Below are 27,409 nucleotides of genomic sequence, written 5' to 3'. Positions count from 1 at the left end.
GGAGGGCTGGGGAGGAAGGAGAACCCATATGTCTCCTGGGGTTGTTTTACAGGAAACAGCCTGTGATAAGCCCAGCCTGTCCCATCTGTGAGAAGGGACTTCGAGGATGGGTTTTGCTTTGTGCCCCCGGGCTGCCTAGCGTGGCGATGACCCAGGACCCTTCATGGGAACCTAAGGCGGAGGGAAGGACCCCAAGGGGAGGCTTCAGGGGTCTGCGGCCAGCCACCATCCCTCCAGAGGCCGTTCCCTCTCAGCTTTTTCCGGAGTAGCAACTGTGTACTTCTCATTGGTTTATTTAGAGGTTTCCCGACAGTCACCTCTCCCCTCTAGCACCCCGGAGTTAATCCCCCGACCCACCTGCACCAGGACGGAGCTGCAGCCCGGGCTGCCGCGGAAGGAGAAGCTCCGCCCATCAAAGGTGAGGTAATGCCCGTCCCCGCCCACCGCGCACTCGGCGGGGCACGGCGCCTGCGCGCAGAGCCAGCGGCCGTCCTGGCACACGCTGTGGGCACAAGGGGTGGGGGGCGCGCCCCGATCCAGCTCTGATCGTGCCCCCCAACCCCGAGGCCCTTCCTCCCCCAGCCACCTCGCTGACCCTGCTAGGTCTGGGGGTCAGCCGCTGGAGGTCCCGGGCTAGGTCTTTGGGCAGGGCCATCAACTATGCGTGTGCCACGAGAGGTCACAGGCCCCTGTGAGAGGCCCCCGGAAGGGGAGGCAGGTTGCGGAGAGAGTATAAGGGGGCACTCCGAGGGGCCCACGCGGCCTCCAACCCCAGCCAAAGGGCCGGCGAGGCCCGCGAACTCACCACAGGTTGCACCGCTGGCGCACGGTGTCCCCGGGGGCGTAGCGCCGGCGCCGGTGGTGGCAGGGGCAGCGGGCGGCAGGGACACAGAGGGCGCCGTCCCAGAAGAGGCCGGCCGGGCACTCGCAGCCGCTCACGCACGCTTCCCGGCAGGACCCCTCCCCTCCCTCTGCCACCGCGGAGCAGCTGGGTGGGCAGGCCGAGGTGCAGTCTGAGTACAGCTGGCCTCCAGGGCACAGACGCTCTGCGGGCCCAGGGCCGGGAGAGGGCTGTGAGGTCCCGGTGGGGTGGGGGTGGGGGGAGGGCTCCTCCTTCCAGACCCCTTGGGAGGACGCCCAGCGCTCCAGAAACCGGGGCCACAGGGCTGCTGTCAGTGGGTTCCCCGCCCCCAGGGTGGGGATGCTAGGGACTATGCAGAGAGGGGCAGGCACCAGCCCTACCACAGAAGCCTGGCTTCCTCCAGCCCACGTGGATATGCTGCTTGGCACACTCCTGGGCATAATTGGCCAGGGTGGCGCACACGGCTTCCCTCCGGCCCTCTCGCCCACTGCCTGCTGGGGCCCCCGAACAGTAGGCAAAGATGCAGGCCTGGTAGTACTCGGCAGGGGGAGCCTGCAGAGAAAGGACAGCCCCTCAGTCAACCAGCCTGGCCAGCACGCCCTCCTCTTGCTTTAATCACACCCGGACTTATAATCAAACAGAATGAGCACCAGAAGGGACCTCTGAGATCACACGTACATACGAAGCAATGACAGGACCAGATTCCCTGTTTGGCACCTCACTAGCACCCATCCTTCCCACCTCTCTGGTGGTGGATACCACCTCCACCCCCACCCATACCTGCACATGGCATTCCCTGAATGGACTGTCCAGCAGTTGGTGGCACACATCCTGAGCTTCGGCCTCTGTGCTTGCCTTTGTGCCCCTCAGGGGGTCCTCACAGCCCTGGGCTGCCTCCACCGAATCCAGACACCCAGGCTGGAGACATTTAAGTCAGGTCAATGGGGGCTGAGGGACATTTACTGGGACACCAGAGAAGTGGCCACTACCCTCATGGCTGCTTCATGGCCCACTGTCATGGCCACCAGCCCAGACATCCTGGAGTTTTGGGGAGCAACAAAGTTGTAACCTCTGGTAAGGGGTGAGGGAGCTGGGGTCACATCCACCCCCAGGCAGGAGGTTTGATAACTAGCTAGTTAACCAAAGCTGGTCAGTGACCAGGTTGTGGTGTGTGTCTCCTGGGTGGTCAGTTCACCACATAAATTCCATGGGACCCTGAGCCTGTCCCAAACCAAGGACCTGGGACAGAGCAGGCCCAGTGATGAAGACAGAACAGAGGTGTGGAGATGTCAGAGAAATGAAGAGGTGGGGAGGGACAGGGCAGGGAGCAGGGGCTCCCTGAGGGCTATGGTCTCACCTCTGAGTCAGGGAGCCTCCAGGAATTCCCAAAGGTGGCAGCTAACACAGCCAGTCTCCCTCCAGGCTCCAGGAAGTCATCTGGGGAAGGGTAAGGCAGGGGTGCCTTGTCTGGGCTCTCCAGTCTTTCCTTCCCTCCTGTACCAACCACCACAGCATGCCCACTTACCCTCAGGCTGGCCATTGTAGACGCCACAGAGACCTTGAGTTTGTCCCTGGAGCTCATAGTCCACAGAAATGGAGACCGAAGTCGATCTGTCCAGGCGCACAGTGACCCCCAGGCCCCCTGAGACCACCAGCCAGTCTCCTTGCCACTGCAGGCTCAGCCCTGGGCAAGAGAAGGCAGGGTCACACTTCCCACTTCTCCCACCAGGGCTTGGACTGCCCAGGGAAGGAGTGGCAATAGAATTCTGACAATGCTAGAGAGTTCTGCACTTCATATTCTCTAAAGGAGAAGCAACGGGCTTTCCATCAGAGCCCTCTCTGAGAAGTTTGTGGACACTACAGATGCCCTCTTGAACAAGAAACTACAAGTAATAGGTGAACCACAAAGCTCTTGTGAGCACACACGCACAACCCCACCCCGACCTCACTTCATGGACTGAAAACCAGGAAAAAAGTTCTGGTAGGAGAGGCTCCCGTCTAGTAGCACTAAGCCCTTCCTCACACCACTGGGAGGCAGGTGGGAAAAGAGTGTTGTTTTTAATTTTTAAAAGATTTTATTAAAAGATTTATTTATTTGAGAGAGAGCATGCAGGTGCATGAGCACAAGCAGGAGCAAGCAGGGGACAGGGGACAGAGCAGGGCAGGGCAGGGGTGGGGGAGAATCCCAAGCAGTCTCCACACTGAGCTTAGAGCCTGACATGGGGCTCCATCTCATGACCCCAAGATCATGACCTAAGGTGACATCAAGAGTCAGATGCTTACTCAACTGAGTCACCTGGGGGGCCCCTTAAAGATTTTAAGTAACCTCCACACCCAAGGTGGGACTCAAGCTCACAATCTTGAGATCAAGAATCCTATGCTTTACTGACTGAGCCCAGGCAGGCATCCTGACACCCAAAGAGGTGAAGTAGAGGGACTTGCCCCAAGCGGCCCTGGGAGGGTATGACAGGGGCGCCATGCAGGAGTCAGCTTGGCTTCCTCATTTCCAGATACCTCCCAGCAGCAGTAGGTATGGGGCAACAGGCTCCCACTCAACTGCCCCTTTTGCAGCCCCCTGCCCTGAGGGCTAGGCAGGCTGTCCCCAGGAACAGTGAGGCACTGGGAAGTCTCCCACTCCCTATAGTACCGTGGAGCAGCTGGGACTCCCCATCAGGTACCAGCTTCCCATTCACAGAGACATTTTTGCCTTGGATCAGCACCTCCTCTGGTCCCATCACTACTCGAGCCTTGGGGGAGACACAAAATGGAAGAGGTGTTCAGTGGCTCACCTTCTCCCATGTCCAGCTCCCTCCCTGTGTCCTTCCCCCTCCCTCACCAGCTGACAGTGCCCAGGTTGGGGGCAATGCCCCCTGGGCGTGAGGTGGACAGCCCAGGTGGAATCAGCAGCTCCCGCCAACAGGTAAGTGCAGCGGCCCAGGAAGCGGTAATGGTGCCCATCAAAGGTTCGGTAGTGGAAGCCTGACCAGGTGGCACAGGTGGCTGAGGGATGCTGGCGCTGGCTCCAGAACTGGGCCACGGCCCCCACCAGGGGCTGCAGGAGGGCTGGAGAGGGAGAGCTGCCTGGAGGAGAATCATCAACTATGAGCCTCTGCGTGTGAAGGCAGGAGGGTAGAGGATGAGGGCACGGGGCTTCTTCCGGAGCAGGAGGCAGGTGGAGAGTGTGTGTTCACTCTAGAGGCAGGAGGGATGGGAGGTGACTCTCCCAGAGGACCGGGGAATGGGCATGGGCCCTTCAGGAAGGCCCAGAGCCCAAGAATTCTGTAGCAGTGCCTGCAGGGGGAGAAAGTGATAGCCAGGGCAGCAGACTCACCTGGGCCGTGTGGGCTAGAGCAGCTGAGGCAGGCCTGGGAGCGGCCATCCTGCCAGCTGTGTCCCCAAGGCCAAGCACAGCACTCTGCCAGGCTTCGTGCAGAAGCATTAGCTGAGCCTGCCTGCAGCTGGCACTGCCGTGTGGCAAAGCAGTGGCCCCCAGGGTTGGCCTCTGCAAGGGCTGTGGGGGTGGAGGGAGAGAATGGGGCAACCCACAGAGTCAGCCTGGACCCAGCTTCCCTCCTCAGGCGGCCTCCACAAAACCCCAGATTTGGGTTAATAGCAGGTGCTTACCCAGGGTGCAGTGGGTGCCCCCCCAGCCTGGACAACAAACCCTCACTGTCCGGTTCCTTGCAGTGGGCCGGATTTCTGGGGGCCTGGGTCCACCGAGCGGGCAGCAGGGAGAAGAAGTTAGTATTCAGCCCAGCCCTGTCTCCGTCCCCGTCCCTGAGGATGGCCTGGGACATCCAATCTGGTCATCTATTCTCTGAGTGACTTTCTCATGTGATTGCCCTTCCAGGTCTCAATTTCCCTTTGTGCAAAGTGAGAGTGATGTTGACAAAGCAGACTGGAGACGTAGTACCTCTCCCTGTGCTGCCTATGCCCAATCCCACACTCCTGACTCTTCTTGAGCCCAGCCAGACATGTTTCCCAAATGCCTGCTTCTCCAGGGCAACCCCCCCCAATTCACCTTCCCCTCAGAGTATTGGCTCCATTGCTCTCCTTCTCAGCAGCCAACCCAGACTCCCACCCTCACTTACTTGTAGATGGGACAGAGCCCTGCACGTCCACCCCAGGACAGGTCCAGTTGCCAGCCCAGGCGCTGGTAATGATAGAGGCTGGTGCAGGGCACCAGGTCCTCCTGGCGGGGGGTCACTTCCTCCTCCACCAGGAAGGTTTCCATATGCTCACACCACCGCCTGCCCACAGATGGGAAATGACAGCTACTGTAGCCATCAGCCCCTCTATTGCCAAGAAGCCCTGTCCTGTGATCCCACTCCCAAAAGAGACCTTCCCAGGGAAAGTTTAGTGAAATGAAGAGGAGGCTGGTTGGGAGCAAGAAGCCTAGGGGACAGCATCTGGCTGCCCCAGAGGGTCCTGCTCAAGAGGCAGAAGCAGAGGATCTTAGCTAGAGGGGCCCCAAGCTGGGCTGCTTACCCGTTAGCCAGTGCCCACGCCATCCTAAAGAGGAGGGCGGGGAGCAGCATGGTGCTCCCCCCAGGTCAGCTTTGGGGAGCTGTGAGGCTTGGACTTGGGGAAGGCAATGCTGTGGCAGGCGTGTGCTCTACAGCAGCCAGGTGGCAATGTGTCCAAGGCAGCCCAGACAGCTAGAACAAGGCCCATGGGGCTGGGGAGGCTTTATCTCAGCCCCATGCCCTGGGGCACCAGCTGCTCAGAACCAGATTGGACCTGCCTGCACATTGCACAATCCCCTTGGAGGCCAACTCTCCCTGGAAACCATCACCTTCCTGCCCCTCTTGTGTGTGCATAGATGCATGTGTGTGTGAACGCTCAGTGGGGGAGCGCATGTGCCCAGGGCTACAGCCAGACACTCTGAGCCTCCGATATTTTCCCCTCAGGCTGTACCACAAATTAGTGTGGACTCTGGACAAGCCACTCTCTCTTTCTGAGCCTCAATTTCCTTGCTAGTAAAAAAATTTCAGGGGCTTCCAGGGATGTTTGCTTGGGTGGGACTCAAGGGCTCCACTTTGAAATTGTGTGTGTGCAGGGGCACCTGGGTGACTCAACTGGTTAAGCATCAGACTCTTGATTTAGGTCTGGGTCATGATCTCAGGGTTGTGGGATCAGGTCCTATGTCAGAGCTCTGCACTCAGCGGGGAATCTACCTGAAATTCTCTCTCCCTCTGCTCCACCACCCACCTCGCTCTTGACCATGTTCTCTCTCTCTTTCTCAAATAAATACATCTTAAAAAAAAAAAAAGAAATTGCGTGTGTATGCGTTTTTCTGAGGATAGTTCCATAACTGTTATTAAATTCTCAAGAGGAACTGTGACCCCACAAAATGGTTATGTTATTGTATAAATGACTGATATGGTCTTCTTTTATTATTATTATTATTTATTTATGATAGTCACAGAGAGAGAGAGAGAGAGAGAGGCAGAGACATAGGCAGAGGAAGAAGCAGGCTCCATGCACCGGGAGCCCGATGTGGGATTCAATCCCGGGTCTCCAGGATCGCCCTGGGCCAAAGGCAGGCGCCAAACCACTGCGCCACCCAGGGATCCCGACTGATATGGTCTTCTAGCCCTAAAATTCTGAGTATGATTCTCTCCCTGCTCCCTTTCCTGCTTCCTCCTGCCCCCTCTCCCACTAGGCACTTGGGAACCAGTGAGCAGACGGAGCTGAGTTTCCAGGCTGGTTGGACTGTGTGGAGACAGGGGGGAGAATGTGTGCCCTCTCCTCTGTGGTCTGACTCCTTAGGGGGGTGATTATGTGCGGCTGGCTGGGTCCATCCCGGTCTCCTTTTGAGAGAGTCTTCTAGGGTTCAGAACCAGGAAGCCTGGGCAAGGAACACAGCAAGCCTTAGGGAGGATCAGCAAGGGTGGGAAGTGTGTGTGCTGGCAGGGGAGGTGCATAGGAGACAGAGGCCTGGAAGGCAGTCCCCCCCCCCCCCCCCAGTGCTGGGGGCGAGGCAGCCTCATGGGATAATCTAAGTATCCGGTTGGGGCAACAGCTGGCCCAGGTGAATCCTGGTTACCTCTTGGTTACCAGCTTCCAGGACACCCAGGCTGGAATGTGGCCCAGGCCTCAGACTGCATAAATCTCCAGACCCCCATAGTTACCCCACCTAGGGTGAGAAGGCTGCTGGGAACCAGAGCCATGCCAGGGATTTCTCCTGGGCCCACCATTGGTCCTGTGGCCCAAAGAGGGTACAGAGAGTTCCCATCGGGAGCTCTCAGGTAGAGTCCTCAGAAAAGGCCTGGGTTGAACCTTGGACATGTTGCTGTTCCCAGTCTCTCACTCATGTACCCTATACACTCTCTCCCTGTGCCTCGCATGCTCACACCCCCACTGCAGGTCTCCCCAGGGCAGACAGGTGTTCACAGGCTACCCTAGCACAAAGAGACACATTCTGCTCCCAGGGCCAAAAGCCGGCTGTGCACCGACTTGCTGAAGCAGCCTATCCAGGAGACTGCAGAGCCTTTCCCAGCTGATTCCGAGGTACCTGTGCACTTCCAGGTAACACCTACTCCCATGCCTCTCCTAAACATCAAGGAATATTGACGGTACCCTTGCTGTATGCTGTGCTTCTTGGAAGACTCCCTCCCAGCTCTGGATTCCAACCACAGGTGATAAAGGCAACACTTGGATTGGGGAGAAACCCAAATCACAATTTCCCTTTCCCCTAAAGGGGGCAGGAGGGAGGAAGCTGGTAGCCAGGGGAGATTGGAGAGAAAGAAAAGGGAGAGGGGGCCTGAAATAACCAGCCCACATTTCAGCTGGACAAGGACAGGCTCCCTATAGGGAGCTTTCAGAAGGAGTCAAGTGCCAGGGTGGCAAGGCCGAAGAAAAACATCCTAAGCCGGGGCGGGGACCCCAAGTCCCCCAGAAGCCGGATCTGAGGGCTAAGGGCATACCTCCTCACCTAACTGGTACAGGTTGCCAGGCCAGTGGGACGACCAGCCCCTACCGCGCCCAGAGAACTCTCCCCTCCCCGCAGCCCCCTCCCCGGACCCCGCCCTCAGAGTCTCCGCCCAGCGGGTCTCCAGCCTCACCCCCTGGTGCCTCCTCTCCAGCCCCGCCTTCTCCTGGAAACCGGCTCAAAGCCCCCACCCCAATTTCTGCTTCAAAGGGCCCGTTCTCAGCGGGCACTGAGGCCCAGCTCTGTCTCCCTCAGCCGCCCCTCGCTGCCCCAAGGGACCCCCGCTCCAGTCGCAGGGGTCGGATCGGGTCCTCCGGAATCGGGGTCGGCGGTCGTGGGTCGGAGCGGATCCGGGGGCACTCGGGGTGGAGAGCAGGGGCGGGGTCGGAGTTTCCCAGACCAGCCCCGCGGACCCACAGTCCGGAGACTCGATCCCGCCGCGACGCGCGGCACAGATTCGCTCCCGCGGGGCACTCGCGATTCAAAGGCTGCGCCGCCGACACTCAGTGGCCCCCCTCCCCCGAGCACGCCCCCTCGTCTCCCCCTCCCCAACTCCGTACCGCACCCTCCCCTCGCGCTCCACCTTTCCCCTGGCTCCTCCCTCGGCGCCAGCCAGCACCCTCCCGCGCAGCCCGCGTGCCCTTCCTCCCTGCCTCCTCTCCCTCCTCCACCCCTCCCCCCACACTCCTCCCTTCCCTTCCCCCCTCTTCCCTCCCCCCCCCCCCGTTCCTAGGCTCCCACTTTCCATCACCTACTCTGGGCCTCCGTCCCTCCACACCGTCACCTGCACGCCTCCCCCCGCCGTGCGCCCTCCCGCAACCCACTCCCGCACCCCCTGCCCCTACCTCCCCCACGGGGTACCCCGCAGCTCTCCTCCCGCTTCCGCGCTCCCCTCCCCCCCGCCGGGCGCCGCTTCCCCGCTCCCGCTCCCTCCGCGTCTTTTCCTCTCCCCTCCCCGCGAAGTTTCGGGGCTGTCAGTCTGTCAGTCTTTCGGGCAGTCGGCACCCGAGCTACAGGCAGCGGGCGCCATTGCGAGCAGGACCGGCCGGGGCAGGAGGCCGGGGCGCCTGGGTCCCGCCACAGCGGGGAGGGCCGACCCGCCAGCCCGCCAGGTACGGGCCGTGGCGGCGCCCAGCGGCTGGCGGCTCCGCCCGCTTCCCCTTCTACACCGACACTCAGTCACTGCCCGCTCCGCGCAGGTGACAGCCCCGGGGGTGGGGGCGCTGGGAGCGCCGGAGGGGCTGGGGGGGTGGAGAAAGGGCAGGGAAGGGGCTGGGGCCGGGGGAGGGAGGGGCAGGGGCTGGGGAGGGAGGGCCCGGCTTGGGGGTGGTCACGGTAGCGGAGGAGAGAGGGCAGACCCGGGAGCCGGAGGGAGGGGCGGAGGCCGGAGGGGGGAGGGGGCCCGGTGGGAGTCCGGGGGAGGCGGTTGGGAGGCTCCCGAGGGGAGGGAGTGGGGAGTCTCCGGAAAGGGGAGGAGGAGTGTGGGAGGGGGCCGTGGGGGAAGGGGGACCCCCGAGGGATCCGGCCGATTGGGAGGGGCGGGAGAGCAGGGCGCTGACAGGTGAGTCCGGGAGCCTGGGAAGGGCCGGGCCCGGAGTGAGGTCCGGGCGGAGAGGCTCCAGGGGACCCACGGAGGCGGGGAAGGGGGTGGGACGGGAGGGGTCTGGGCGGGAGGAAAACTTGGGGGGGGTAGAAGTCAGTGGGGAGCAGAAACCTGGAAGGTAGCCTCTGAGAGAGGGGAGGGGAGCAGAGGTATGTTGGGAGGTAGGGGTGGAGAGGAGCCCGGTCCGCCAGAGGGTCCGGGGCGAGCCGCAGCCTCCGACTCCCAGGCTCGGGGGAGCCGGGGGACAAGGGAAGGAGCGCGGGGAGCGGACTGGAGGGGGGAGGGGAAGAGCGGTTCTAGGGACTGGGGACCGGGAGGGTAGGGAAGCGAGAGAGAGCCTGCTGGGGAGGCAAAGGGGGAAGGGAGCCGGGGGCCTCGGAGGGGAAGGCGAGCTGCAGGAGGGAGGAAGGGAGGGTGAGGGGAGGAGGGCTGGGGAGGGGGAAGAGGGAGGGAGCCGAGGTGAAGAGAGGAAAGGAGAAGGAAGGGAAACCAGAGTGGGGGAGGAGAGGGAGAGGGGAGGGGAGTGCGGGGTGAGGGAGAGGAGCGGGGAGGAGGAGGGCGGCGTTAGGGAGGAAGGAAAAGAGGAGGGGGAAAGGAAGGGAGAGGGCGTGCAGTCGGGGAGGAGGATGGAGCCGGGGGAGAACCGGGAGGGAAGGGAAGGCGGCCCGAGCTCCGGGAGGAGGAGGAAGGGAGCCCGGTCGCCGCCGAGACTGCCAGGAGCTGAGGGTCAGGGGGGCGGTGGCTGGGGAGGGCCTACCGGAGGGGGCCGGGGGGGCGGGCCGGCCGGGAGCAGGGGGAGGAGCCGGAGGGGCGGGGCAGGGGGCGGAGCTGGGGAGTCGGCCAGCTTCGGTGGGGAGAGAGGGCGGAAGGCAGAGGGAGCCCGAGAAGGGAGGGGCAGAGGGAGAGCTGCCAGGGATGGGGGGGAGGGGAATCTGCGGGGGGAGGGGCAGGGAACCCGCTGAAGGAAAAGCTGGGGAGGGGTCCCGGGGGCGGGGTGTCCCTGCGGGGGGAAGCCCTGAGGGGGAGGGGCGATGGTTTTGGGGAGAGGAAGCGAGAGCCATTTCCTGCCTTCAGTGAAGACCCTCCTCTGAGGGCCTCCCCGACCGGTTGCCCAATAGTGACACTCACCTCCGCCCCTTGGCTGGCTCCTATTTCACCAGCTCCAGCAAGTGACAGCTGGAGGGCCCAGGAGATGAAGTTCCCGGCTCCCCACCCCGATCTTCCACTCTCCACCTCCTCCCCAGAGAGTCGATTGATTCCTCACGTCCCCAGGCAAGGGCACGGGGGGGTGGGGACCACTGGTGGGCTGGGCCTGGTGCAGAGACCCATCAGGTGAGGGTGGGGGTGCAGCTGATATCTGGAGCTGACCAGGGCGTGCAGGAGGGGCTTCAAGACCTGGTCCTTGGCCTTTGAAGACCTCTTGGCTTTCTGAAGCCCATCTTCCCTCATTCCCCTTACCTGTACCTGGGGACCTCACCTTTGGAGCTCCTGGGGATAGCTGATGGGGAGAGGTTGGGCAGAGCCAGGGCCCAGGTGGCAGCTGTCCAGAGATGAATGCGAACAAGGATGTGTTTTCTCCTTAGGGTCTGTGGCCTGATCCCCAGGAGGAGCTACCCTGGGTTGCCATGAGAGAGACCTTTGAGGCCCTCAGTTCCCTGGGTGAGCCAGCAGCATTCAAGGAACATGGGTGGGTGGGAGCCAGGATTCAGGGGCACCCTGGGCCGGCTGCTTCCCTACTCTTCAGACAGCAGGGTCATCCTCAGGGGACTGCCACCCTGAGACCCCAGAGACCCCTGGGAACCTGTAGGGCAGCATCAGCTCCACCAGGGTCTATTTCAGTGCCTGGCCCTGTGGAGGCTGTGCTGGACTGCATGTGCACATGCCTACTCACAGAGCACCCGAATATTTAAATCTGTTCTAACTCTTCCTTCACCTGCCCTTGACTCAATGCAGAGGGGCTGAGGTTGATACCTGGCCAGGCTGCTGGGGGGCCTGGCTATCCCCTGTCATGCTGGCTAGAGACCCTTCCTTCCTGAGCAAGTTGGAAAAAAAAAAAAAAAAAAACTTAGATTTTTTTTGGGGGGGAAGGGGAAGAGCCCTTCCCTTTGATCACCTGTTCTGTACTAGATGCTTTACTTGGTCCCATCCTTCCATCTGTAACAGGATTCTCTGTGGGACAGCCGGAGATGGCCCCCCAAAGTGAGCCCGGGGAAGGGTCCCATAACCAGGAACAGATGTCCCCTTCCAGGGAAGACAGCGTGCTGGGCACATGCTCTGGTAAGGAGGTGGGGACCATGAACAGTGGCTCAGGGTGGGATCTACCTTTCCTTCTTCATCAAGTATTTGTTGAGTACCCACTAAGTGCCAGTGTGCTATTCTCGATATTTGGAATACCTCAATGACCAAACAGACAAAGATCCTTGCCTTCCAGGAGTTTAATCTTAGAGAGGGCAGAAAGTCAGCAAACAACAAATGTGTAGGAAGGGGTTCTGTGCTATGGGGAGGGGCGGGGATAAAGCAGGGTGAGGGAGCCTGAGGTGGAGCTATAGGGGAGGGAGTGTTACAGGATTAAATAATATGAGAGTAGGCCCCCCTGGGGGTGGGTAAGAAGGTAAGATTTGAGCAAGATTTGGAAGAGGCAGGAAGGTGGCTAAGTAGCTCCTGGAGAAGACACATAAAGCAGGCCCGTAAAGCAGGCCCGTGTCTGGCTTCTTGATATTCTGATCTTCTGCAATGATTTGCCTGGAACTTGGGTCCATCTGGTGGCTGGGAGGTCTGCATCCCTCCTCCTAAGGAGTCTCAGGGCAGGGACCTTTCCTTGCTTCCACTATCTCACACACCTATTCCAGAAGCTCCTCAGAGTTGTGGCTCTTGCAACCCACAGAGCCTTTGCCCCTGCCCTGCTGTAGGAGCCTGAGGCTGCCCTGGGGCAGCTGAGAATTCAGTCTCTGCATGTGTGATGTGGGACACAATCCTGACAGCAGGGCTGGGACTCGGGTTTTGAAAGTCCCTGCTTGATAGTACCAGTGGGGCCTCTGTGCATCTGTGATGTCTTTGGAGTCCTTGAGGTAGCCTGTTCTCTGCCAGGGCACGAGGCCCCCAGACCAGAGGAAGGCGGCCACACTAAAGAAGCTGAAGCTCCCTGCAGAGGAGGCCAGGCATGCACACCACAGAAGGCTGAGCCCATGGGCTCCTGCCCAGGTAAGTCCTCCCATGTCTCTAGCCCACCAGGGGCCCAGGCAGAGGGGATGGGGGCCTTGTAAACTCCTGTTATCTGATGAGGCAGCCACTTTGGGTTCTTCCAACCTAAGATGAACCAGTCCTTGACACCTTTCTGTTATAGAGCTTCAGCACCCCCGGTGGGGGCGGGGGAGGGAACATTCCACATCCTAGATGACAGGACTCAGAGAGGCTGGTCACCCAGGGAAACTGACCCTTACCCCCACATCCTCTAGAAGTCTTAACTTCTTCTCCTACCCCCCACCCCTGCCAAGTATGTGCTTATTGATGACTTGAATCACCATTCCCAGGATGACCTACCTTTTCGTTGCCTCTCCACCAAACAAGCTCCCTTCCCCAAATCTCCACTGATCTCAATCTCAGTGGTACCCAGATGCTCCAAATATGTCACAGTGGACTCATCTCCCCCACACCCAGGGTGATCGAACAGTTGACTTTCTCTCTCCACAATGCTGCCATCATTTCCTTTTACTACCACCAACCATATCACCTTCTGCCTGAGTGATGTCATTTATTCCAGGGGTTTATGGAGGGCCTGCTAGGTACAGACTGTGTTAGGTAGAAGGGAACGAGATTGCTCCTGGGCTGGCACAGACCTGGTTTGAATCCTTGCTCCATGTTGACTAGCCAAGTGATCTTAGGCTCCTTCACCTCCAGGAGCTGGTTTGTTCACCTGTAAGCAGGGAGAAGAACCACACCATGGTTGTTGTGAAGCTTTGTGACAGTGGATAGTGTGTCATCTGTGGCTGGCACTCAATAAATGGTGGCAATCCTCATTTTTATTAGACACATAAAGAAATGGAACACAAGATGTCTGCCTTTCAGGAACTAAAGTCTAGTTGAGATGGCATTAGTATGAACTAGAATAAAGAATTAAAAGAACAAATGACAATAAAGCCACATTGCAAGTAAGCATAACTGTGTTAATAGTAAGTGCTGTAGGTGTATAAGTGATCCTCAGGCATTGGATTTGTCAGATTTTGTTGATCTGTGCTGCATTTTGAGGGAGTTGTGACATCAGCCCTGATAGCAGGGTGGAGGTTGGGAAAACATTCTAGGCTGAGAAGAAACTTTAATACAGAGAAGTCAACATGTGGCTGGGGTTAGAGCAGACCAACTTGGCTGTAGGGGAGCGTTTATGCCTGAGGGTAGGAAGAAAGTTGGACTAGGTTGGGGTGAATCTCAGATGCAGCTCAAACTTAATTTATCTTGGAAATAACAGGGCGCTATTGATGGTTCTTGAGTAGAAGACTGGTGTAATGGAAACAAAAGCAGTAGGACAATAGGATAAATAGTTGTTTGGAACTGATGGACCAGTATAAAGAAACCAGGAGTAAATCTGTGACAGTCCGTGTGCACATGTCCAATAGTGCTCAGGCTATTACAGACTTATAGAGCCAGACAGGAACTCAGATCTGGTTCAGTGGTGCTGAAAGAAGAATGATTTGGGGAGCTTTAAAGAAAGAGAACAGATTCGTGCACCCTGCTCCCACAGAAAGCCCCCCAGGAGATGATGATGTGGCACCATGGTTAGGAACCATGAACTAATACAACCCTTGCGCCTAAGCAAACTAACTCACGTAGCTCAGAGTGGTAACCAAGGTCACACTACTAGCTGGTGGCAGAGGAGTACCCAGTGGATGTTCCCAGTCTGGGACCTGAGCTTTTTTTGGCTGGACCATCGCAGGGCCCAAGAAGGGCAAAGCTCCAGTGGGACCCACCTCAAACCTGCTCCCGTGGAGGGCCCTCTCTGCTTCTCCAGAGGTTGGCACTGCTCACTGGTTCCCCAATTCCCAAAAACTCCATTCTCATCTTCCTAAACTGGGATTTCTCACCTGGCACCAGAGGCAAAATGAAGGGAGTAAGGGGCAGGGAGAGCCTTTGAGGGGCAATTCCCTGGCCACTGGAAGGTTGTTAGAGCTGCTCAGCTGATGGGAGACTGTGGTTCTGGAAAGGGCTGGAAGATGGGGTGGGGGGGGACAGCTGAGGTGAGCAGAGGAACCTAGAGTGAAGCCTGAGGACTGCATGAGCATCGTTTATATTCAGGAGGCACAAAAGTACCCCTTTCTACAGAGGCAGAGAGGAACACCCCCTCAGCCCCAGGAAGCCAGGAGAAAGCCCCAGGAGGGACTGGGGGCTCTCCCCACCTTTCTTGGCTGCAGAGAACCACGGAGGGGGACTGAAAGGCGACCTGCAGGTTTGGTAATTCCCCGGAAACTTCCGTTAGAATGGAGAGAACAAAAGCCAGACCTCGGGGTTCCAGAAGCGGTGGTGGTCGTGTTGGCCAATAAACGTTGCCTGAATAAAAGTGGGGCTTGATCGGCTCCTCTCGTTTTGACTTCCCAGGTGATGAGTGGATGATTCGGAAGGTGAAGGTGGAGGAGGAGGATCACGAGGCGGAAGAGGAAGTCGAATGGCCCCAGCATCTGTCGTTACTCCCTGGCCCCTTTCCCGCGCCGGACCTGGGGCCTCTGGCCGCCACGTACAAGCTGGAGCCCGGGGTTCCAGGGGCCCTGGATGGGCTCGCGCTGGCCGGGTGGGCCCCGCCTTCGGAGAAGCCCTACGGCTGCGGGGAGTGCGAGCGGCGGTTCCGGGACCAGCTGACTCTGCGGCTGCACCAGAGGCTGCACCGCGGCGAGGGCCCCTGCGCCTGCCCGGACTGTGGCCGCAGCTTCGCGCAGCGCACGCACCTGCTGCTGCACCAGCGCAGCCACCTCGGCGAGCGGCCCTTCCCCTGCTCCGAGTGTGACAAGCGCTTCAGCAAGAAGGCTCACCTGACCCGCCACCTGCGTACGCACACCGGCGAAAGGCCCTACCCGTGCGCGGAGTGCGGCAAGCGCTTCAGCCAGAAGATACACCTGGGCTCGCACCAGAAGACGCACACGGGCGAGCGGCCCTTCCCCTGCACCGAGTGTGAGAAGCGCTTTCGCAAAAAGACTCACCTGATCCGCCACCAGCGCATCCACACCGGCGAGCGGCCCTACCAGTGCGCGCGGTGCTCGCGCAGCTTCACGCACAAGCAGCACTTGGTGCGGCACCAAAGGGTGCACGAGGCGGCCGGCCGCACCCCGGCCTCTCCCGACGCGCCCGCTTCGCCCGGTTCCCCCGCTCCGTCCCCCACCCGGTCCCCTCCCGGGCCCAAGCCTTTCTCTTGCGCCACCTGCGGCCTGAGCTTCGGCTGGAAGAAGAACCTCGCCACGCACCAGCGTCTGCACCGCGGCGACGGGCGCCCCTTCGGGTGCGACGAGTGCGCCCTGGGCACCGCCGGGGACCCAGCGCCCGGAGGCACACCGGCGACCCAGGGCGCTCCGGCCAGCGAGCTGCCTTGCTGCCCGGACTGCGGGCGCGGCCTCGCCCCCGGGCAACACCCGGCGCGGCACGGACGGGCGCACGCGGGCGAGCGGCCCTTCGCCTGCGCGCAGTGTGGCCGCCGCTTCGGCTCCAGGCCCAATCTGGTCGCCCACGCCAGGGCCCACAGCGGCGCCAGGCCTTTCGCCTGCGCGCAGTGCGGCCGCCGTTTCAGCCGCAAGTCACACCTTGGCCGCCACCAGGCGGTGCACACGGGCAGTCGGCCCCACGCCTGCGCCGTCTGCGCCCGCAGCTTCAGCTCCAAAACCAATCTGGTGCGCCACCAGGCCATCCACACAGGCTCCCGCCCCTTCTCCTGCCCACAGTGCGGCAAGAGCTTCAGCCGCAAGACCCACCTGGTGCGGCACCAGCGCATCCACGGCGAAGCGGCCCAGCCGGCCTCCGACGCCGACCTCTCAGCCCCAGCCTGGCCCGCTCCGACAGAGGTAGGGGCGCCCCCCCTTTTCTTCTGAACCCTCTCCTCCCCAGGACCCTTCCTCGGCTCACTGGTTGGAGAGATCCATGCCGCAGATCTTCTGGGCGGTGAGCACGATGGCCTAGGTCGCGATGGCTGTCCTTCCCTCCTTATCTTGCCGGAGAGAAGTCCGGAAAGGATAACCAGCTTTGACATTCTGTGACAAAGACAATGCTAAGAATGAACACTTGCTGGGAACGGTTCAGGCCCCAGTCCTGGAAAGAATCCCACCAAGAGACCCCATCAGAAAGCAGACATTTGTTTTTTGGAGCCCACGCTGGCTACGGCCTGGCTGGGTCAGCAGCCTCTACAGGGGGAGTGAAAGAATGGTTATCTGTGTGAAGTGTTATTAAAATTAAAATCTGAAGTTCTGGGGCTATTAAATGAGCACAGGGTGGGAACCCCTTGCCTCTTCTCATCCACTGCCCACCTCAGTCCTCCCAAGGACCATCCCTTCCTATCCCGGGTAAGCTAAATTTAGCCAGTTGCTGAAAATGGGCTCTACCAAATGAAAATATAATAGAGTTAATTGCTAAACCACTATCCCGGCTGCTGCTTCTAGATCAGCCATTTGATGGAAGAAACATTAACATGCATTTCTCATTGGAAGTGTTGAGGCTAGAGCTGTAGGGAATGCAGAGGGGGCAGGGTGCCCTTTGGCCATTCCCACGAGACAGTGTCACACACCGTGGGCTCTGGATCTTTCCCAAGGGGATCTTGGGACAGCAGCCCCACCCTGCTTGGCAGTGTGAGGAAGGACAAGAGCAGCAGATGAAGGTTGCTTTCCCAACACAATTTCCCCTAAGTTCTGTCTTTATGATGGATGCCTGATCCAGATGTCCCTGTAACTGCACGTGCCCAGCCAGGGCTGGCTGGCTGGTAAGCAGTGAAGAGCAGAGTAGGACAAAGGGGAACATGCTGGACTTGGAGAAGGCTTGGGCCTGACCCCTCCTGTGCCTCTTGTAGGACCTGGAGCAGAGCATTCATTTTCCTGGGACTCTGCTTTCTCATTACCATAGATTGTTGGTTGATGAGGGCTAAGGCAATTTCCAACTCTAGCATTACTATCACCAAAAACAACCTTAGCAAATATTTACTGGGCGCCTACTGCATGCCAAGCACTATGCTAGGTAGTAAGCGAGACAGACAGACTTGCAAGAAATGTAAGAAATCCTAGGCTAGGGCGAGCTGAGAAGCCTTTGGTGAAGGCACCTAAAATCAAGGAAATGTTGAGAGGTTTGCAAGATGAGGACACCTCTAATGTGAGGCCTAAAGAATGAGCATGAGTGGCCAGATGAAGGGGGAGAGGATGTGCATGTAGAGGTCCAAAGTCTAGCACAGTTGGAGTGCAGAGTGAGCGTGGAATGAGAGGGCTGCCCAAGTAGCCCGGGAATGAGGACGAGGACAGGTAGACCTGGAAAGCCTTCAGCACAGATGAGGGAGTTCAGATTTTACCCAGGGGCAGCAGGAAGCCATGCAAGGGTTTGGGCAGAGCAGGAATAGGATGACGTTGACATGGATGCATTTTAGAAAGATGACTGGCTGCCTTTAAAGAGGGGCTGACGGGAGACCTGCAGGTGTGCAGTCCAGGTGACGGGTGGTGGAGACTGTGGACCACAGCTGTGCCAGAGGAGATGGAGAGAAGTAGAAGACCGAAGAGACACTCACCAGGTACAGGATGGAGAGGGAGATGGAGGGTGGCGAGGTTGGCCTGATTTCTGCTTGACAGTGGCATTCCCCTGAGATGGGCAACACAGGAAGAGGAGCAGTTCTGCCCCCCGGGGAGCAGTCTTGGATCTGCTGAGAGGATGGAACCAGTGCGTGCCTAGTAGGAAACAGGCCCTGTGGGTGCAAGCTCCGAAGGGGGCCTGGGCTGGAGAGAGGTCTGAGGCCCATTAGCATGTTTCTCAAGCTGTGGGGCAGTGGATGATCCACAAGAAGTGAGTGTGGAGCCAGCAAAGAGGGGGCCTGGGACAGAGCCCTCGGGACACTCATGTTTCAGGGGATGGTGTGCAGAGAAGCCTGGAAAGACTGGGAGCGTGCGGTGCCAGAGAGCGAAAAGGGAAACCCTGAGATGCACAGCGGGGCTGAGCAAAGGCAGTGTTTCCAGATAGAGGAAGAAGTCAGCAGCTGAAGGCTGTCAAGAGGTCACGTAATAAGAACTTCCAAATCCTCTGGATTTTGCGGCAAGGAGATCGTTGGCGGCTTTGGTGAGAGCTGCTCCCGGGGCAGTGGGGACAGAATTCAGGTTGCAGTGGTGAATCACAAATGCACAGTTCCACAGAAGGTAGAAGAAAATGAGACCAAGGTGCCAGTAAGGTACAAGGTGCTACTGAGGTAGGTTAGTTAGGAGGCCTCTCTGACTATAAAGTGAAGGAAGACACACACGTGCATGGGAATGCAGTTAATTTATCTTTTGTGGCCAAGAATGAGTAGGTGATTCCAGGTGAGACTGTGGCGTGTGGCCATAAAATAGGGGCTATTGAGTTCGGCCCTGGCAGCATTTTGAATACTTGGAAATTTTACTTGAAACTCTGGACTTCCAGCTTCTCTTGTGAAAAGTTGGAAGATTTGGCCACTTGTGGCTGGAGCTGAGTGGAAGTGGCCTCTTCAGACACAGAGAGAGGTGCAGTGTGTTGGGCCCTCAGCTCGCCCATTGGCTTTGCTCTCTGGGGTTACCTCCCAGGCCTCCCAGGCACTGAATTTGTGATTCCTGCTAAAAAAAAGTCATCTCACAGACTTTTCAAATCAAACACATGAAAGCAACATTTATGTTGGTTATACCAATGTTTATATTTCTCTAAACATTCTGGAATTAAAAAAAAAAACATTCTGGAATTCTTGTGTAAAAACAACTTTTAGGGGCGCCTGGGTGGCTCAGTTGGTTAAAGTATCTGGCTCTTGATTTCGGCTCAGGTCATGATCTGAGGGTCCTGAGATGGGGGCCCCCCATTGGGGTCCATGCTGGGCGAGGAGACTGCTTAAGATTCTTTTGCTCCCAAGGTGCCTGGGTAGCTCAATCCGTTGAGCATCTGACTCTTGGTTTTGGCTCTTGTCATGATCTCAGGGTCCTGAGATCCTCCTCTGCACTCAGTGGGGAGTCTGCTTGGGATCTCTTTCTCAAACTCCTTCTGCCCCTCCTGCTTATGCAAGCATGCGCATTCTCTCCCTCCCCCCTCTTTCAAGGAAATAAATCTTAAAAAATATATATATTCTTTTGCTCCCTCACCCCGCCCCCCAACACTGGTGCTCTCTGTCTCTATCTTAAAAAAAAAAAAAAAAAAGAATAGCTTTTCTATCCTGTAGCATATTTGGCGAGACATTTACAAGACTTCCTGTTCTTTTGAATCTCCTGACAAGGTGTATCTTTGTCCTTTGAGTTTGTTTGCAAATAGTCAAAGCATTTAGTCTCGAGCCTGGTGGTAATCAAAACCAGAGATGATGAGGGTGCCTGGGTGGTTCAGATGGTTAAGCATCTGCTTCGGTTCAGGTCATGATCTCAGGGTCCTGATATTGAGCCCCGAACTGGGCTCCCTGCTTGGTGGGGAGTCTGCTTCTCCCTCTCCCTCTGCTCACAAAAAGAAACACAACAAAGACAGGAGATGATGCTAAAAAATGCAGTGTGTCTTCAATGAAAGACTGGGATTCGTGAGGGCTGTTTGCAGGGAGGAGTTCCGAGCAGTTACAACATGCACCGCTCACGACACCCCTGGTGTGAACCAGCCCAGGTATGACTATCTTGGTAAAGCATCAACTTTTTTTACCTTAGAACCACATCCCAGCATGTGAAAATGCTCTGAGAAGTAAAGCACAAATGTACTATTTCTACATAGAAAACAGAAGGTTTTATTAATTAATTGAAATTTATTTATTTTTCTCCACTCCTGTTCCAAACAAAGATTGATGGCAGCCTCTGGGTGTTAAGTACCCGGTCTTTGCCCCCCATATGTACCAGCCACAGCTGAACCTCGGGGTGTTTGATTACACCACGTGTCATTCAGGAGGTTGCATTGGACATGAGAGATGAAGGTGAAGGAAATGCCACATGAGCGCTTAGTAGTTTTGTGGCTCTAAAGTCAGGAGACAACAGGGTGGAAGATGTGGGTCTGAACACGAACTGAGCAGAGACGGGGTCCAGCTAAGGACTGAGGGAGAGGAAGGATCCAACTCAGCCTTCTCCCCACCCACCTCTCCCCTGTGCCCCTTGAAGCCCCGTGGACTCCTCAGATCCTGGTCTCTCACAGCTGGTGATTCTCCTTTTTCTCCTAAGTGCCATGGAACCCGTGCTTCCCACGCCTTTAACATGGTGAAATGCACATTATGTGAAGTTTACCATTTTAACCATTTTTAAGTATACACTCCAATGGCATTAAGTACATTCACAATGTGATATAAACATCACTGCTAGGATTCCAGAACCTTCTCATCCCAAACAGAAACTCTGTCCACTGTTTTTTATGTGATGGCACATGGCAATAAGGTTACTCTTAGGGTCAGGGAGAGGGCAGTACAAGGCCTGCAGTGTTAGGGGTGGGGTGGGGTAGGGGGTTAGTGGGTGCAAGGGGGGCTGCCCTAGATCCCAGCCCACTGTCCTGGTAGCTGGAAGAATGAGCTTCACATCCCTATAGCTGCCAACAGGTTAGAAAACTCTTCTACCCCACAGATCCGAGTTCTTGCCTGTGAGGGAAATGGAGTCCAAACTAACTTACCACGGAAGCCATGGCTCTCTAGCAGGTTTCCCTGGACTATAATAGTTCACAGAGATGACAAACACCATGGAGGCCTGAACCCCACAAGGCATCCACTAGTCTTTCCTCATGATCTAGACTTTATTAGACTTTATTAGAGTCCTCAGGCCTCTCTGTATCCCACCTCCACCCCATCCTAAATGGATGGGCCAGGGACAACTCTCTTATTGCTATCATTTTATAGGATTTTGGGTGGCCATCAGCACTCAGGGGATCTGTACACATAAGAGCAAGGGACTCATTCCTGATGGACAGACACTTCCCCCATCTCTAGGTCTTTTCCTACCCCCCCCAATCTCCTAACCCCCAACTGACCTAACTGGGAGGTCTTAGATGGAACACATCCCCATAGCCATTCTGGTGATGACCATGTGGCCGGGGGAGGTGGAGAAAGATGAAGAACTGTGTTGGCCTCCTGCACCAGAGCATACGGTGACCAAAAGACGATGCTTCCTACCTGCTTGTGACTTCAAGACCATTCCTGACAGCTCCACCACTCCTTCTAGCATGAATAGCAATGAGCGGGCACCCAGCGCTCCCACGCACTCCATTCCTGCCTTGTTGTTGCTTTTCCATTTGAGCAGGAGGGGTCAGTGAAGGAGCCAGCCTGGTGTGTGGTGGATAAACACACGGCGGGTGTGCTTTGTATCGGGAGATATTCAGATGCTCACACTGTTCCTTTTGTCTTTCTAGGGGACACCAGGCTTGGGAAATTAAATTAGTTTTTTTTTTTAAGATTTTATTTATTTATTCATGAGAGACACACACAGAGAGAGGCAGAGACACAGGCAGAGGGAGAAGCAGGCTCCATGCAGGGAGCCCGACGTGGGACTCGATCCCGGGACTCTAGGGTCACGCCCCGGGGTTAAGGTGGTGCTAAACCACTGAGCCACCCAGGCTGCCCTAAATTAGTTTTAAAGAGGGTATTTGGCAGCAATTAAATGAGCAAAAGGAAGTGGCTAAACTTATGAGATACTTAATCTAGGATCTAGTGAAGTCGGCCTATTCCATGTTAGTAAGACAAAAAAGCTTCCATGCAGTCAGCCCCCTATTTCTTCCCCTTCTCCATCGGTAGGGCTGGACAAGGAGAACCATGGGTCAGAGGGACCTGCTGGACATCTCTGTGAATCTTGAGTCAGAAATCTCCATATGTTCCCCAGGCTTGGTTGGTCAACTCTGTAGGCAGGGACACTCTGGCGTTTTAATCTTCCACCTGTTAAGACTGGCTGAGCTTTAATGTCTATCCAGCCTTGTGCAGACACTATAGGGAATTAAATGAAAGATCTTGCCCTCGTGGCATTTAGAGTCCAGAGAGAAGACAGGCAGCTTGTGGCTTTGGGGCCCGGCATTTTGGCTGCTCGAGGAGACTCCAAAGAACCAAAAACCAAGGTCCTGACTCACAACGCTAAGCCTTAGGGACAGAGGGCTGGAGCATCACCAAACACCTAGACCATCACATGCAGTGGTGTGGCTCAGGGATGAGCACAGGAGGAGTCCAGAGCAGAGGAGGCAGCGGGCCAGAGCAGTCACAGGTGGCAGGGTAAGGAGGAGGGTCCTGAGTGAGTCTTGAAGGATGCTAGGCCCGGAGCAGACAAAGAGGAGATGGGATAATCCAGAACAATCCAAGACAGCAGGTAATTAAGTGCTGAGCTGAGCAGTCAGGAGCAGTGGGGCAGGCGGTATGGGGAGGGTTTGTTGTTACTACCACTAGTAATAATGGTAGCACATATTTACCTAATACTTGCTATGTGCCAGGCCCCAGCCTGAGTTCTTTGTATATACATGTGTGTGTATGTACATATATGTAAACACAGGGGCCCCTAGGGGGCTCAGTCAGTGAAGCATCTCCCTTCGGCTTAGGTCATGATCTCAGGGGCCTGGGATTGAGGCCTGCATCAGGCTACCACTCAGCAGGAAGTCTGGTTCTCTTTCTCCCTCTGTCCCTCCCCTCTGCTCATTCTTTCTCTCTCTCACTCAAGTAAATAAATAAAATATTAAAAAATTTAAAAAAATAAACACAACCAATCTTCACAATAACTACATTATCCTCACTTTATAGATGAGGAAACTGAGGCACAGAGCAATTAAGTCATTTGAATGAGGTCACTCGTTCATCCAATAAACATGCCTTGAGTACCTGCTATGTGTCTGGCACTGTTAGATGCTGGGAATAATAGTCATAAACTAAACTATCTTGAACACTTACTTTGTGCTAAGTACTCTACAAATTAAGGGTTTTACAGGGGCTGCCCTCTTTTTCTTACCACCATCCTATGAGTGGGCATCATTGTCCTTGGTTTAGTTTTTCTTTTCTTTTTTTTTAAAGAATATTTATCTATTTATTCATGAGAGACAGAGACACAGGCAGAGGGAGAAGCAGGCTCCCTGTGGGGAGCCCGATGTGGGACTCAATGCCAGGACCCTGGGATCATGACCTGAGCCAAAGGCAGACACTCAACCACTGAGCCACCCAGGTGCCCCTTATTTAGCTTTTCTGAGCAGGTAAAAGAGGCTCAGCGAGTCTAAGTAACATGCCCACAGTCACACAGCAGTACATGATGAAACTAACCCAGTGGTTCAGTTCTAGAACCTGTCCTTTTTTAAAAAGATTGTTTTAAGTTGTAGGAAAATACACATAGCATGAACACACACCATCTTTACCACTTTTAGGTGTACAGTTTAGTGGCATTCAGTGCGTCCACACCGTTGAGCTACTGTTGCCACTATTCACCTCCTGAACTCTTTTTGTCTTGTGTGACGATTAACATTATGTGGCAACTTGGCTGGGCCATGGAGCCCATATATTAGGCCAAATAGTATTCCGGATGTTTTTTGGGCAGTGTTTTTGGATGACATTAACATTTAGATCGGTGGACTTGAAGTAAAGCAGTGCCCTTCATAATACGGGTGGGCTTCATACCACCAGCTGAAGACACGAGCAGAACCAAGGCTGACCTTCTCTGGGTAATAGGCCTTCAGCCAGCAGAGGTGTATGATGCAGGACAGGCTCTTCTTTGGGTCTCTCTACAGGTCCACGGGCTCTGGCCTCCCCTACAGAGTCTGACTTGCCAGTCTCCATAATCACATAAGCCAATCCCTTATAATAAACCTTTCTCTTTCTCTATGCACATCGTCTTAGGTCTGTTTCTTTGGAAAACTTTGACTGATATATCTTGCAAAACTCAAATTCTGTACCTATTAAACAATAGCTCCCCAGTCACTCCCCTCCCTCGAGTCCCTGGCAACCATCACACTACTTACTGTCTGTTTCTACGAAATACGAATACTCTAAGTCCCTCAGATAAGGACAAACACACAGTATTCTTTTTTTTTTTTTTTTTTGACTGGCTTATTCAGTCAGAGTAATGTTCTTAGGGTTCATTCATGTTGTCTCATGTGGCAGAATTTCCTTCCTTTTTTGAGGCTGAATAATATTCCATCGTAGGTAGATATCACATTTTGCTTATCAATTCATCCATTAAGGGACACTTGTGTTGCTTCCACCTCTTGGCTATTGTGAATAATACACTAGGACCATGGAGGTGCAACTATCTCTTCGGGTCCTTGTTTTGAATTCTTTTGGGCATATGCCCAGAAGTGGAATTGCTACATCACAGGGCAGTCCTATTTTTAATTTTTTGAGGAACCACCACATTGTTTTCCTCAGTGGCTGCACCATTTTGCGTTCCTATCAACAGTGCATAATGATTCCAATTTCTTCACATCTTTACCAACACTTGTTTTCTGTTTTTTTGATGGTAGCCATTGAGTGTAAGTTGATCTCTCATTGTGGTTTTGATTTGCATTTTCCTAGAGCCTGTACTTTTGTACAGCAGACTCTGCAATTTTCTTGCAGAGAGGATACACACATTCCTGGTCTTCAAGGAACTCAAGTGGGTGGATATATTAGGTCAATGTGTAAGGGAAGTTATGTGAAGGGTCCTGGGATGAAGGATAGGAAGCAATGAATTACACCTGTGGGGCCAGGAGGGCCTCTCTGAGGAGGTGGGGTAACTTGCTGACACCATGTCCCTTGGACTGGGCTCTCGGCCATATGGTCCATTCCCCCACTGCATTAGTGCATGCCTGTCTCCTGGGAGAGAAAACAGGGCTCCTGCCCCAGTGGCCCAAGATAGGAAGTCACATTTCCTCGTGGCCCAGACCTGAGCGAAACCACGAAGCCACTGAAAGTGGGCCTGGGGATCTGTTGCAAAATGTTCCCTTTCCAGGAGCGATTGTGAGTTATGGAGTCATCATGAGTGGTGAGAAAGAAGTCTAGGTGGAATGGTGGTCACCAGCTGTGATTTTGAGCAGTGAGCAACTTGTCACAGGATGAAGTTTAGTCTCCATAGTAAACATATATTGTGACATCCTGAACAGAGGCACTGGGAAGAGGTGCTGGTGTCCAGCAAGTGAATCGCAGAGGGGGTGAGACAGGGTGGAGGAAGGAAGGACAGGTGTGTGTGTGGAGGACATTAGCAGGACCTCAAGATGTGTTCATGGAGCAGGTGGGTAGGAATCTGGGACAAGAGCCTATGGTTCACAACTTTATTTTATTTATTTATTTATTTATTTATTTATTTATTTATTTATTTATTTATTTATTTTAGATTTTATTTATTTATTCATGAGAGACACAGAGAGAGAGAGGCAGAGACACAGGCAGAGGGAGAAGCAGGCTCCACGCAGGGAGCCCAACATGGGACTCGACCCCGGGACTCCAGGATCATGGCCTGGGCCGAAGGCGGCGCTAAACCGCTGAGCCACCCGGGCTGCCCTGGTTCACAACTTTAGTGATGCTGCCCAGCTTAGGCCCATCTCCAGGCTCCAGGATTGAGGGCTACCTGCAGGCTGCCTGCCTAGCTTGCCTGCTCTGCTTGCTTCCCCTGCGCCCACGCGCCCACACAAACCCAGCGTGCAGGAGTCTACTACAGGGCTCCTTCACCAAGGGCACTGGATTACTTCCCAGGACTGCTGTAACAAAGTCCCACAAACGGGGGAAACTGAGATATGTATTTTCTCACAGTTCTGGAGGGTGGGAGTCCAAAGTCAGCGAGCTGTGTCTTTGACGTTTCTGGGGGAGGATGCATTCCAGGCCTTTCTCCCAGCCTCTGGTATCACTGGCAATCCTTACTGGCCATTCCTTGCTTTTGTGTAAACGAGTAAAGGAAAATTCATTCAACACGGAGTCCGAAAACCACGAAGGGATGGCTCTTCCACACTTCTTCCACCTGTGGCCGCCTACATAGAGCCGCAGGAAGAAGGCGGATTTCCTTTCTGCCCCACAACTGCTCGCTGCCCTCCCCTGCAGCCAATGAGAGGCTGTCACTTCAATCACCTGCAGCCAATGAGACATTGTCACTTTTTTTCCAAAAATATTTCTTTATTTCTTTATTTCTTTCTTTATTTCTTTCTTTATTTCTTTATTTATGAGAAAGAGGCAGAGACACAGGAGGAAGGAGAAGCAGGCTCCATGCAGGGAGCCCGACGTGGGACTCGATCCACGGTCTCCAGGATCCTGCCCTGGACCAAAGGCAGGCGCCAAACCGCTGAGCTACCCAGGGATCCCCATGAGACAGTGTCACTCTAATCACCTGCAGCCAATGAGAGGCCGCCACCACTCTGGGCCTCCTATTTTCCTCCAATGAACTTTTGTCGTAACATTCTCTCCCAGTTACTCCCTCCACTTTCCTCTATAAAGGGTCGGCGTCCACCTTTGCTCACCAGACTTGTCCACGGTCTCCCATCATTCGTGTGTTTCACGTGGCAGTTCCTGCACTGTTCCCAAATAAACTCTTTTGCTGCTGGATACTCACTCGTTGTTTTAACTTCTGACATGACAGTTGTAGGCTCATTGCTGCGATCTCTGCCTCTGTCCTCACGTGGTCTTCTCTCTGCATGTGTCTCTCTCTGTGTCTCTTCTTAGAAGGATCCAGCCATATTGGACTAGCCCACTGTAATGGCCTCTTTTTAACCTGATGATATCTGCAAAGACTGCATTTCCAAATAAGGTCACCTTCACAGCGACGGGGGTAAGGCTTCAACACCTCTTTAGGGTACACGGTTGAATGGAGACCACGAGCTTCACTGTGATACCACATCTGGAGGAGGAGAGAAGGAAATGCAGGGTCCTGGCATTGGGCGGGGATGGGACAGGGACCAGACAGGCGACAGGGCCGGTCTGTCCACCAGGGGAGGG

The 27,409-nt window shown here is 55.6% G+C and overlaps 2 protein-coding genes across 13 annotated transcripts in view; one reads left to right on the top strand and one right to left on the bottom strand.

Annotated features, from left to right (window-relative positions):
- SSPO (SCO-spondin) overlaps positions 1–5,400 on the bottom strand; it is a 51,067-nt gene extending 45,667 nt beyond the window's left edge. The window contains 12 exon segments of the mRNA NM_001081710.2: positions 358–502; positions 806–1,046; positions 1,243–1,414; positions 1,643–1,780; positions 2,220–2,299; positions 2,388–2,546; positions 3,510–3,609; positions 3,699–3,943; positions 4,194–4,373; positions 4,487–4,569; positions 4,954–5,112; positions 5,351–5,400. Coding sequence (NP_001075179.2) covers positions 358–502; positions 806–1,046; positions 1,243–1,414; positions 1,643–1,780; positions 2,220–2,299; positions 2,388–2,546; positions 3,510–3,609; positions 3,699–3,943; positions 4,194–4,373; positions 4,487–4,569; positions 4,954–5,112; positions 5,351–5,400 — 1,752 coding nt within the window.
- Positions 5,401–7,288: 1,888 nt separating this feature from the next.
- Positions 7,289–27,021, top strand: ZNF467 (zinc finger protein 467). Of its 12 annotated transcripts, none has more exons than XM_038559656.1 (7): positions 8,568–8,908; positions 10,560–10,671; positions 10,983–11,058; positions 11,563–11,676; positions 12,487–12,600; positions 14,986–16,433; positions 26,649–27,021. In XM_038559656.1, the coding sequence occupies exons 3-7, from the start codon at positions 11,025–11,027 to the stop codon at positions 26,856–26,858; spliced, it is 1,920 nt and encodes a 639-aa protein (XP_038415584.1). In that variant the 5' UTR covers positions 8,568–8,908; positions 10,560–10,671; positions 10,983–11,024; the 3' UTR covers positions 26,859–27,021. The 12 variants fall into 12 exon arrangements, with proteins under 12 accessions (XP_038415593.1, XP_038415584.1, XP_038415586.1 ...); XM_038559658.1 differs by having other exon boundaries at positions 8,568–8,995; XM_038559659.1 differs by lacking the exon at positions 8,568–8,908 and adding an exon at positions 9,293–9,357.
- Positions 27,022–27,409: the final 388 nt, after the last annotated feature.

Source organism: Canis lupus, chromosome 16 (assembly GCF_011100685.1).
Source record: "Canis lupus familiaris isolate Mischka breed German Shepherd chromosome 16, alternate assembly UU_Cfam_GSD_1.0, whole genome shotgun sequence".
In the NCBI taxonomy this organism is placed as follows: domain Eukaryota; kingdom Metazoa; phylum Chordata; class Mammalia; order Carnivora; family Canidae; genus Canis; species Canis lupus.
Note: the sequence above shows the minus strand (reverse complement) of the source record. Positions and strands in the feature narration are given on the sequence as shown.